This window comes from Diuraphis noxia, unplaced genomic scaffold (genome assembly GCF_037042655.1).
Source record: "Diuraphis noxia isolate RWA-SAM2 unplaced genomic scaffold, SU_Dnox_SAM2 contig0002, whole genome shotgun sequence".
Classification (NCBI taxonomy): domain Eukaryota; kingdom Metazoa; phylum Arthropoda; class Insecta; order Hemiptera; family Aphididae; genus Diuraphis; species Diuraphis noxia.
Genome location: NW_028301712.1, coordinates 10,990,074 through 11,003,502, shown reverse-complemented (window position 1 = coordinate 11,003,502; position 13,429 = coordinate 10,990,074). Strand labels below are relative to the sequence as shown.

The following is a 13,429-nucleotide window of genomic DNA, read 5'->3' as shown; positions in this document are numbered from 1 at the left end:
TCAGAAGTATAATTATAATTTTTCATTTGTACGATTGTATCCCTAGAAATTTCAAATTTATGAAGTAGGTATACTATATTTTATTTAAAAATGTATAAATTAAATGAAATTTTAAAATTGAACACATAATTATAACAAAAGCTGAAAAACAAATCAAAATTAATTTATGTATTTAAATTTAAAAGTTATAAGATAAAAATTATTTTTCTAGAAAATAAATGCACATGATGGTAGGTTATAATATATTGTAATATACTTTTGAAAAGTATATATTTTTGACAATCTTGAAGCACTCAGAGTTCATTATTAAACATTAGGTATAACTTTAAATATACCTAGTTAGATAGGTACTAACTTTACAGTAGTAAAGTATAAAAGTGAAATTAAATTTTTCAATATTTTCCTTTACTTTTTTTCTGTGAAAAATCAACTGATATTTTCTAGTCATATTTGTTTAGTATATTATTATTATGGCTCCTTCCATTTAAATGAGTTAAGTCTTGAAATCAAGATCCAAATAATACACTTAAAAGTTGATATACATTTTAGTTACTAAAAACGAATTGTGTGTACAACAATTTATAAACAAAATGTACAATCATTTCTTACTTGCATTGAGCTGAAAATTAGTATTCAAACTTTGTCTATATTGATTCATTAAACTTAAAATATGGATAATATTAATTAATATTAATTTAACATTTGTCATTTTTACATTTAAAAAAAATATACATTCAATATTTAAATATTATTTTAACTAACTTACTAACTAAACCAAAATTATAATAATAGGTATTATGTTTAAGATACTAAATTAATTTTCAAAATAAAGAATTTTATTTTTATCTTATAGTGGTAAATAATGTAAATAATAAATATTAATGCAAATATAAAATTAAAAAAATACACATTTATAATAATTATAGATGACCTTATTTTTAATAAAATATCAATGTAAAATGTGATTGATATATATATATATTTTAAAACAGACAACTGGTTAACTAGTTAATGATTTATTGAGTCTATGTTCTGATATGTGAAGCATATTTTCTTTTTCATTAAAGAGTCAACATACCAAGGGTGTCTGTAGAAATATATCAAGAGGGTGCATAATATTTTCATTTTTCAATATTTTTTTTCAGTATCCGATTAGTAATAATGGATGGTTCTTGTGACATGTTTTCTTTCATAATATAAGTAGAGATTATACAAATTATTAATGAATTATCAATGTATTTTATATAACTACTTTTATATTATTTTATATTGATTATAATAATTTTCTCAGGAAAAAAGCCAAGGGCAATTCTCCTACTTAGCCACCCACCACCCCTAACAGACACCCTTATAACATTAAATATCTAGGACCTTAAATGTTTCTCAATTACATTATTTAACAATATATAGTTTTATGAATGATTGTTTGTATTTTATTAAAAATATATCTACACACCATTATAGCTATACATTTGGCATAAATATATTTTTGTAGTATTAATATGTAACAAATTATTTATAGTTACTGTACTGTTAAGTATATGATAAAATATACCTATCTAAAATCTCTAAAACAAATTTTTTACATTACTGTTTAAAAGTTAAAAGATATTTTTATTTATAAAATAAAATCCTTTCCATGTAATTTAAAATAAAATATTTGTTTGTTTTATGATTAAAAAAATCATACAGCATATGTTATATATTATAATCAAAATATTATAAGTTAGGGATTAGATCATATTATATGTTATTGGATATTATATTCTGTAATGTTTAAACAATTCATATTATGTTGATATTGTTATATTTATTAAGTATTATGAATTTAACCTTAAATCACCCATACAATTTAACATTTATAAGGAAGAAATTAGAGGGTATCAATCCATATAGGTTTAAACTTGAGGATTCTAGAAATTGAGTGTGCAATATACCTGAAAAATAAACTGATCCATATCAGAGTGATCAAAGCATCTAGTTTTTCTTTTTAAAAATCTTAATTTTATATTTTTAGGATTTTTAGTGTGTTTAAAATTTATAATTTAAATAAATCTTATTAATTCAAAATAGATGTTTAGAAGGCCAAGATTATTTGAAACTTCTTAATTAGTGATTTCAATAAATTCCCCTTTTCCTAATAATTAGATTAGGTATAGTTTATTTAAGTACCTATATACATATTTTATGTTTTACATATATAGTTTGTTAAGTGATATAATTTTTGTTTTTCAATTTCTTTCGAGATTAATTGTTTGTAATGAAACATTTTTATATTTATTGTGTTGTGAAAATGCATTTGATTTGTGACTTGTGATTTTAATTTTAGTTATTATTGTTTGTTGTAGATATGTGATTTATATATATATTAAACGAGTACTTAATTTAGCAGTCATATATTATTTTTATTATGTTAATAGTTGTATATTTTTTATCTTATGATATCTTTTATTTCTTCTTTATTAATTTAGTAACAGTTGCATTAAGTTATTTTTTTAATGGTTTATTTATAGTTAATATTTTGATTGGGACATTTGTAGGTGGTGCAAAATTATCATTACAAGTTTTATTGTTGATTGTATTCAAAAATATTCTTCTAAATATCATAAGGTTTCATATTTTAGTTGTATTATATATTTTTATGTCAACTGTTATATGTTGAAATTGTTTTAAGTATACTTTTGCGTATGTTTAAATTTAAATTTGTCATTATTTGATAAATAAAAACAGATTAATGTAGTTTATGAAATGAAATAAAATGATAATTAATAGAAATTTATTTTGTGCAATACTTTCTTTATAACTTTCAACTGATTAAATCAATTTTTTATAGTTAGTCTTAAAAATATTTGCCTACTAACAAAAATATTAGGTTGTTTGGGAATTATTTAAAGTTATATATAATATCATTCCTTGTTTTATTTAGCACCCAGCAGTATTTGTTCTACACTTATCTGAATAACAATTCTGCTTCATAAGAAATGTTAGGCTTCTTGCTCATTAAAAGTTAAAATTAAGATTTTTAAATGATTCAACATCTTACATAAGTAATATCATGTGTTGACTGTTGATCACCATAAATAAAGAATTGACAACCACTAAGTTAAGGGGTTTGCTAAAAAATGTTTAGAGGAAATAGATGTTAGAAAGTATCATGTAAAAAACCACTGGAAAAGTGAAAAGGTAGGTACACTATTTATAGGCTTTTAGCCTAGAGATATTTTTTTAATTATTAATTTTGATTATTTATATAAGTGTGCTATTATAGTATAATAGGGGCTGAAAATAGTACCTACACTAAGTCTCCGCTCCGAATCGATTTTTGTATGTATTAATTTATTATTGAATTCAAATATAACATAATATCTATTATAACATGCTTGATAACTATTGTACAGCTGAGTGGTGCTAAAACGTTTGCTCAGTTAAAAAACTTGAAATTGTAATACTTACGCTTCTTGTAAGATTTATTAGAAGAAATTTAAAAAAAAAAGTAAAATCTCCAGTAGTTTTTTATTAGCATCTGAAGTTAAATTTTGATAAAATTCATCAAAATCATAAAATTCGTAAATTTTTTTTAAGATTTGAAATTTATTATTTTCTTTGATGTTTTTCTGCATTTAACAAATAAAAAAAAGTTTACTAGAGTCAAATTAATTCTTTACGAGCGTTTGAAGTTTGACTAATGCATTGCATGTTCACCCGTAAATTTACAAATTCACATACGATTTTCTATTTTATTGTATTTCAAAAATTATTAACCGTAGGTACTTGCAATTTTTATCAAATGTTTAATTTATGTTTCTATACGATTTAATACAATTAAATATTTAAGATACTTCTAGACATTGTTTTAAGTTATTTTTAAACATTTTCAATCTTTTGGTTTTTTTGTTTTGCATACTATAAATATCAATTAAATTGTATCATTGGTCAAAAAGCTTATTTTTGGTATTTAAAATTCAAATTTTAATAAAATGTATGTTAAAAAATTATGAAATGTTCAACCCTCCCCCACAACCTGTCCTGTAAATACGTCACTGACCATAGATTCATGACTAAATAGTAAATAGACCTATTAACCTAATAACTCATCTAAAACTATGAAGAGTACCTAAAAATTGTAAAAAAAATTATCCATTGTCTGTAATATTTTATCATAAAGTGTAATGTTATTCTGCATTTTATTTTGTTCTTAAGAGATAAAATGATTGTTATCTTAGACCTCGGCTATGGTAGCCATGGTTGCGGTGGACGTTCTATAAAACTATAACCGTGGTGGTAAATATTAACGCAGCAAGCACTCGTACGGTGTCTTTGTCGAGTCGACATCATCCGATCATCGTGTTGTCCGCGAAGGCGGCCGTGAATTGTGATTCCAGAATTATTCTGGATTTTTGGAGAGTCTGAAACCAGCTGAGTCGTTAATAGAGATTATATATTTACCATTTAACTTATTAAATTGTTGTTATTTTTTATGTCATTATTATAACCACATTAGTTTCTACGCATGCCTGTGCGTAGAAATTGGTGTAGTAATTGACAATTTTTATTACCGATTAGCATGTAAATAGTAAAATTCAACCCAACGGCAGCCTGCAGGCGATCGAGCAATGAGTGACGATGACATTATTGACAGCACAACATACAATAATTCTGTAAATATTACTGTTGTCATCGTCAAGTGACTCGTTAGTCGTTAACTTGTATCTTCTCGTCTCTCGATTTTTCGACGTAGTCTGACATCCGACACGACCGACACTCCGCAACGTCGGCGTTACAGCCGTTTTTGTAATATGTGCTGTGCAGTAACCCGATAAATTTATCGCCGGATGCCGCCATCCGGTCTCCGACGACGTCAAACTTGAAAATATGTGATGTCGCATTGTCGAGTTGGGCGAATGCCAGGTAATTAACGTTTATACCATAAAATTGATTTGTTAGATTTGTTTCGTCTCGCACCTCCTACGTGATTTCGAAATGGTGTACCACGTCTGGGTCAGGTTGACAGGTTGTTTTTTTCCGCATCAGCATGTTTGTTATTAATTATTACGCAATTCGACGAATACTGAATAGAGGAGTACATGCCGTTATAGCGATAAGAATCCAGATCAAACATTTGTACTTATATAGTATATTTTTATTTATCGAAATATTTGAACTTTTCATTTTATTTAGGCTTAAATATGATGTCTCGTTTTCTTAATTGTTATGTACCTATTGCATTTTGGTTGTGCATGATTGACTTTCGTTGCTATGGTTACATCAATTTGTGCCATCGTTGATTCAAAGAAAATTATAAGATTAGGTAGATGCAATAGATTGTTTTGTAGTTTTGTAATTTGTTGTTGTTTGTTACTGAAGGCATGTATTTTTAGTTTGTCTGTACATTAATTCTATGTTTGTATTATTTTATTACTATACTATTTTATTCTGTGATAATTCTAAGGCATTTCTTTCAAGACAATTCTAAGACAATATGTAAATATTACATAATAATATGTTCCTATGTGGTATATTGTAAGATGAAGTTGAAATAAATAAATACAATTTCATCCAAAACTGTAGAATAATTGTTTAAGGTACCACAGAATATAACAATATGATACTACTTTAAGGCTTAAAATATTTAATCCTCATGCAAACTCTCAGTTTTTGAAAGAACTTCTTAAAATGTTAATCAATAGACTCTACTAGATCTGTTGTAATGTCCTTGATATAAGTCTACTATTTATTACTTATTTTTACCTTTCAACGCATAAAAATGTTGAGTATAGCCAATTCATGAAAAACCTCGTGAAGAACCATGTATTTTTTATTATTTATTGTTTCCATTAGTTACAGATAATTGAATAGTTATTATGATTGGGTATACATTTTAATTTAGGCCTGTATTTAATATTTGGTCAAAATAACTCAAATAATTGTGTTAAAAGATTGTGTCACTTACCTACATTTAATGGGGTTTATGAAGGGGTAAATCCATAAGCCTTTAATTTTTTACAGGCAACATTGCGCAGGATCAGCTAGTTTATGTGTATATTTATATTTTTATTGAAACACATATTATGCTAGAAGTATTGCTCTCATAATAATCCATTTAGATTGAAATTGAGTACCTTTTGGTGCATATGTCTTGGTTGTGGAACTAGTCTCTGCCACCTGCATAATTTGATACATTCTTATTTTAAATGAAATATAGCTTTTATTTATATTCAAGTTCATCCATGAACTATTTACTAGTCTCTTTAAACAATAAGTGTTACTACAAACAATTTTGATTCTAAATTAATAACTTAAATTTTTATATTTTTCAGATTAATGTTAATCAAGACTGAACAAAAATGTATGAATATTGAAATAAATTTAGTCATGGCAATTAAATACAATGTTTCCAGAGTTGTATTTTATGTCAAAAACTCAATTCAATACTTTTTAATCTAGTCCTTATAAATAATATACAATTAATACAATATAAGTTATCCATCTACATAGTTATGTGATTGTAAGTGTTTGAATTAACTTAATAATTAATTTTTAAGTTAAATAGTTTTCATATTCACACATAGTATAAAAATGCCCAGAAGACCATTGACAGATGAACAACGAGAACAATCTAGAAAACGTCGATTAGAACGTGATCGTGAACGACAACGAAAAAGACGTTTAGATCCAGAGTTGAGAGCAATTGAACGAGGAAAAAACACAATTGCTAAAAGATTATCTAGATCTAAAGTGCTTAATGGTGATAACATTAATAAATTATATTCAGAAGCTAATATTGATTGTAGTAGAATGACATCAATGTAAGATAAATAAATAAGTTGTTTTTTTTTTACATTTAAACTTTACCTTACTTATTATATAATATTTTTTAGGTTAGATAACGAAGATATTATAGGTTTAAAAGATCTCAATCGATTAAAAAAAGAAAGAGATAAAGAAAGACAACGTCAAAGAAGAATGGATCCTGAATTCCGTGCTAAAGAACGTGCAAGAAATAGAATATTGAAAAGAATTGCTCGACAAAAAAGTTATTATACTTTGGAGGTACAATATTTTGGTTTTTTAATATCAGTAGTATAAAAAGTATTGATAATCTATAATGTTAATAGGATAATTAAGGAAGATTAGTTTAGGTAAATTGAAAATATTCTTAATTTTTCTATTAGCTCATATTCAAACTCTTTTTAGGTCTCAATATTTGTTTCTATTTTAAATTGTCTCCTTAACACTTTAAGAGAATGCCATGTGTTATTTCAGACTAGCAAATTTACGTTGTACCAAATTTGAGTTCAGCGGCCACAGTTTTGTGGTGTAATTAATACTGTAGTGAATTTACCTACTATTAAATATAAAGGTAAGATCGTTATCTGTTTTTTTTATTGGTACCTTTAATTTTAATCCTTTGACTACTGCTGTCACATATACTTTTTTGTTTGTTAATTAAAACATTTTATTTCAAATTAAATAAAGTGTTAAACCCTTTGACTAGTGTTGGCATGTAGGTATACGCAACAGCATCAAATATTGCTGTTATAAATTTGAGGTTGATTTTATTTGAGTCAGTATAGAATGGAAATTTCCACAAAAAAAGTATTTCATTTTAAAGTATATTATGATTAATTAATTATACAACTTAATATAGTACCTACATCCAGATATTAATTATTTTAATGCAGTAGTCAAAATTTTAAAACAAGATGTTAGACAAGTATATGAAATAAAATTTAAAAATGCTCATATATTGTTATAATTAAAAAAATATTTATTTATAAATGGAAAAAACAGATTAATACGATTAAGTTCTTACCTTTAAGTCTGATGATTGATCATTTCATCCTTATACATTCAAACTAAAAATACTAAATTAACATTACTGAATTTTGTTATGTTGTATGACATTGACTACACATTTGGTATGGTATCCTTTTAATGTTTAAAGCTTAAAGGAAGGTACAAATATACATCATAATAAATTTGTTTTCAACAGAAACAATTTTGTAGATATTCATTATATGTTATAAATATACCATTATCTGAAATTGATCGTTTAAAAAATAGTATAACCCAAACTTTTTAAAAATTAGTAAAGCTAGCTAGCCAGACAGTTGGGTTGAAATATAGCTACAAAAGAAAATTTGATTTCTTGTAATCTAAAATATTTAAAAAAAAATTATACTAATATATCTTGAATTAATCAATATATATTCGTAGGTAGTAAATTGTGAATGCTGTGGAGAACCAATAGAAAGTGACCATGTATGTTTTTCCAACATATTATCAGTTGAACTCCACGAAATTGATATTTCCCATAGTACTATAAAAAAGTTATGAATGATGATTATCTTTTTTTTATTTTATCAATATTTAAAATTTTATTTTCTCACAATTTTTTTCAAATTTTCTCAAACATCTTAATTTGAAAGTTGAATCATACTAAAATTACCATTTTGTTTTATGTTTTTGTTTTTATCTTGTCTGAATAACTATTTAGTATGTATTATACAATTAAGTGTGTATTAAGTTTAAATGAAACATTATGTGATATCACACGAAAACCTCACATTATATTTTACAATTAATAGTTAATTGTATCTGAATGTGTGTTATAAATAGATCAACTTTAAATGTTTTTGTTAACAGTACACCATACGTAACTGTTAACTAGAAATTGTAACTAGAAATTTGGACGTTAATAACTTAAAATTAAAATTATTATTATTAAAATTAAATATGCTTAAACAGCTTAACACGTTGACTTTGTTTTGATGCATATTGACATCCATAGAGTTGTTCATTGACACATTCAACTACACCATTTGGCGTCAAACATACATAATGTGATGTAAATTGTTAATTATTTTGTATGTGTAGCTGAAATGTATATGATCATTGCCTAGCATAATTAAATTGATATTTATAAATATGAATTCATGATATTATGCGGTTCAAAACTACAACCATTAAACGTTATAGGCGCAAACATGTTAAATATTTTGTTTAAATTTCTATAGAAATAAAATTTCATACATAAAAAGGTTCTTCTAAATTGAAAGTATTAATATTCATCAAAAGTAAAACAATATCTGTAGATATTCCTAATTTAAAATATTTTTTGATTATCATATTATATTCATATTTGAGTATACTTATTTCGTTATGATGAAAAAATTGCAGTTTAAAAAAAAACTTTGTAAACAAAAAATCAAAATATAAATGTATAATTTGAATGTACTTATTATTTAATGCTTATAGAGATGCTAACAAATACTAATAGTTTAATTTTACCGGCCAAATTTTATAACAAGGTACACAACACCAATTGGTATTATTCACCATATGTAAATGATGTTAAATGAAGCCATTTGGTGTCATCTACAGTACACATGTTAAGAAAAACATGACTTGGATTTATAATTTATTTTCAAATGTTACTTAATGATTTTTATTTTAAATTAAATAATCTATAAAACACTATTTTTAATATATCATTATTACTTTAAATATAATGTCCAAATTCTAGATAATATATCGAAATTATTACATATATAACTATTTCATAGTGATTACAAATAGTAATATTGAAACAAAATATATTGTTTATTATGTGTATTTTATATTTCATTATTGTTTTACATTTTCAATTAAGACATTAATTATCACTACCATAATTAATATTCTTTCACCTTTTATACATTATATTTTTGCTCAGTAATTTTTTACTTATTGTGGTTTAATTCAGATTTATTTTTTACCATTTTGATCTCAATTTTATTTTGACTGTATAATTTATTTATTCATTTATTTTTTTTATGGTATGTTCACATATTATTCAATATTATACAAAATACCACCCCATACATAAAACTTACTTTATTTTTTGTGATCCATATTTACTTGGTCATAAACAGTGCTTTAAGTGGCATAAACAATAAACCAAAAGTTTGCAGAATAATTAGAAAGACAAAGTTGTATTTATACCATAATATACTTACTACTGCACTGTCTGTTTATTATTTAATTTAAAGTTGCAAATTAATGTTTAATCTACTAAAACATTATAATTAATAAATGTTGTTTAAGCGTTGAGAATTATATCAGAATGTGTAAAATAATTACATTATGATGATCCATAAACCATTATGATAAGTAGATAAAAGTAATTTATTTATAACTTCAAATGTTAAAATTATAATTTTTAACTCTTGCATTGAGTATCATTTTTCTAGAAACATGAATAATGTATTTGACTTTTTAGCTCATGTTTCAGAAAAATATTACACAAAACTTTGATCTGTTTTAAAATTTGTACAAAAAGATATATGAAAAGGGAAGACTGTCATTTTATCTTGTGTTAACAATTTGAAGTACCTACCCAAAAATAATTTTGGTTTCATAAAACTTATAATCATGTAGAGTCCACTACCAAACAATGATAAATATTCACTGAAAAAGCTAATAAAAATAAGACATGGAAAACACAGTATTTTCATTGTATTATCATTAGTTATTAAATATAATAAACATACTAATTATAAGTTATTAGTTTTAATCATACTTATACATTTAATAAAAAACCATACAGGGTGATTTTTTTACCGTAGATGAGCCTTGTTTCAATTAATATTTGGGAACTTGATCTAAAATTATTATTTTTGTGTACCATCAACTAGATAAAACTGTACCAATTTATGATTTTAAAACTGCTACCTGTAATTTCAGTTTCAAATTCTGAAAAACGTTGATCAGATATTAGATGACAGTCATTTATTGCAATTAATGTAACTATTGGTTAATAATGAACACATGACAAACATTGATTGATGCATCGTTTATTATTGGATTAACCAATAATGTTGAAATAATTTCAATACAAATTATTAATAATAAACCATAAGTTCATAACCCCTAACCATGTTGTTTATTTGTGTTTGCAATTTTTTTGTATAAATTACAATATCAATCATTAGTCGCTGTTAGACAATCATGAATCGGTACTGTTTTTACTTACTGAATAGAAAAAGAAAATCAACATGTCACAAGTATTAAATTGAAAAAAAGATATTGGCTGATCGACGCTAAGAAAATCACCACTGCTACAATTAACATTTCTTGCACATTTTTATTCATCGGTCATTGGGGATGGTTAATAATTATATATTATACACATCACAAGCTCACGGGCGGCTGAAGACTGTCTATTGGATACTATTTAGCAGGTAATAACCAAATGTATTTGTTTAATGATAATCATCGACATCCATAAATTTATTTAATAAACCCTATCTCACACAATTTGATGACGCTTTCCCTAGTCCCTTCTAAGCTCATTTGAATTTTTTTATTTCGAGTATTTAGTATATAATTAAATTTATTTTGATTTATTCGTTACCTACTTTCCCGTTTCCAAGTTCCTTGTTTCATATCACAATAATATCGAAATTTAATAAAAAATATAAATTTAAGTTCGTTTTTAGAAATTTTATAGAAAATCTTGATTATTGAAATTCGCAAAATATTGATACTTTTAGCTACACATCCAAAATTTAATAAAAATCAATACTAATTTCCATTAGCTGGGAACTACGCGCTATTGACTATATTGATATGTACGTGAACATAAACATTCCGCTATTTATTTTATGCTACAGTCATATAATAAATAATCATAACTTATTTACTGTATTATGCTACGAAATATGACATAAATACACGGTCATACACATTTAGGATATTGCCTATACTGAACTCCTTAAAAATTGTCTGTATCTCCTTTAAAGATCCACACCCACGTGTGTATTGTATTGTTATCGAGTTATAAACTTATAGCATACCGAAAACCAATTTTACTTACGTGGGCATTAACTAGTTAAAAGTTAAAAAGTTGTAAAATAACTTTTTAACTTAACTTGTTTAATTAATAATTGAAATGACTTTTCAATTGATTTAGAAAACAATTCATTTAGTTTTTTGATATTTTCTACGTAAATGTTTATATTAAACTTTTTTTTTTTATTCGATATAAGCAATCTATACAGTTTTGCACAATAAGTTTATATGCTGAGAGTAAATAAAAGACATGAAAGTTTTGAATTAGTGACTCTTGGCTATTGAAATATTACACTAAAAATTAAAATTATCCAATGCTAAAATAATACAAACATTTCTGTTATTTTTCTTGATAAAATTATTTTGTGTTTAGATATATTTTAATAGATTAGATTAAACATAATATTATATGACCTTCTATTTTCTACTTGATATAAAAAATTAATATTCGTTGAAATATTAATTGAGATGTGTAGATATAGTTTAAATATTTAATATTCATGTAAAATAAAAAAAGGTTTATTCACAGTAAAGTGTACATTATGATAAAAGTTCAATGCAAATGTTAATTATATTTAGGAAATAAGAACACAGTTACTCTTAATGTGGATACACGGTAATTAAAAAAATAGTTTAACTTTTTTAAGCCGAGTTCTTCTCAGACTACACATAACCACTGGTCTTAAATCATTTATATATCAAGGTTAATGCGAACAAAACATTTTTCGTGGACTTTTTACTATTTTGGATTCTAATCTCTACACCAATTGTTACAAATCATCTAATGTGATTATTTTTCCGCATTCGATTAGTCGATTATTACAATAAAAACTATAGGTAATTAAAGATTACAAATGGGGGATGTAAAAATAAAATGAAATTATATTGTTAATTATTGAAGTTTAATTAAAAATTAAAATTTTTATCGTTCAATAATGAATATAAGAAATGTTTGAACTATTTGAGCTACATCGAGAGGGTTTGCGAGCTGCGTGTTTGAAATTACTGCACTATACCTACAATGATTTTAAATTCAAATTTCACTCATCAACTACAGTAAATTGTCCACCTTTTTCCACCAATTAGTTTGATGACGCAAGCAAGCGTGTGTGTATTACTATTACTACTTTATTAGCATTACATATTTCGCAGTTAACAAGGTGTCGAAATTCCCTGTTTTTTTTTTTTAATCGCATCTATTAATGGAAATGTGTTATAAAAAATATTAGACTTTGTTCTATTTATGGTTTCTGAAAAAAATGAAACAATAGCTAAAAAAAATGGTTATAGGTAATTTGTCCATAAAATACGTCTTTTTTAACTCTTATAACAACAATAATGATTCAAATAATCTAACACCTACTGTAACATCTCTCTTTTTAGTTTTGTAAATAATAATCTTTTATCGTTTCAACTATTTGGTCTTAACCCACTAACCCCAAAGGAGCAATATATTATTTTATATAAAATCAGAGTGATTATTTTCATTGACGTCACACTATTATAATAATCGTAACATTATTTGTAATAATCATTATAATTAAATTGTGCCGAAAAAAGTAATAATGGCTCAGCTATATCCCTCCCCAATAAATTT

The 13,429-nt window shown here is 24.8% G+C and overlaps 1 protein-coding gene across 5 annotated transcripts in view; it reads left to right on the top strand.

Moving 5' to 3' along the window:
* Positions 1 to 4,767: 4,767 nt before the first annotated feature.
* LOC107173498 (uncharacterized) overlaps positions 4,768 to 13,429 on the top strand; it is a 72,322-nt gene continuing 63,660 nt past the window's right edge. The window contains exons 1-6 of one of the 5 annotated variants that reach the window (XR_001506372.2): positions 4,768 to 4,908; positions 6,318 to 6,505; positions 6,570 to 6,806; positions 6,879 to 7,050; positions 7,264 to 7,360; positions 8,218 to 10,545. Coding sequence is in view for 3 of the 5 variants with exons in the window: in XM_015524061.2 (XP_015379547.1) it covers positions 6,577 to 6,806; positions 6,879 to 7,050; positions 8,218 to 8,337 (522 nt within the window). In the remaining 2 variants the exon portion in view is untranslated. Of the gene's footprint in view, positions 4,909 to 6,317; positions 6,506 to 6,550; positions 6,807 to 6,878; positions 7,051 to 7,194; positions 7,361 to 8,217; positions 10,546 to 13,429 lie in introns of those variants that run through there. The other 4 variants (XR_001506371.2, XM_015524061.2, XM_089218642.1 and 1 more) reach the window with 4 other exon arrangements.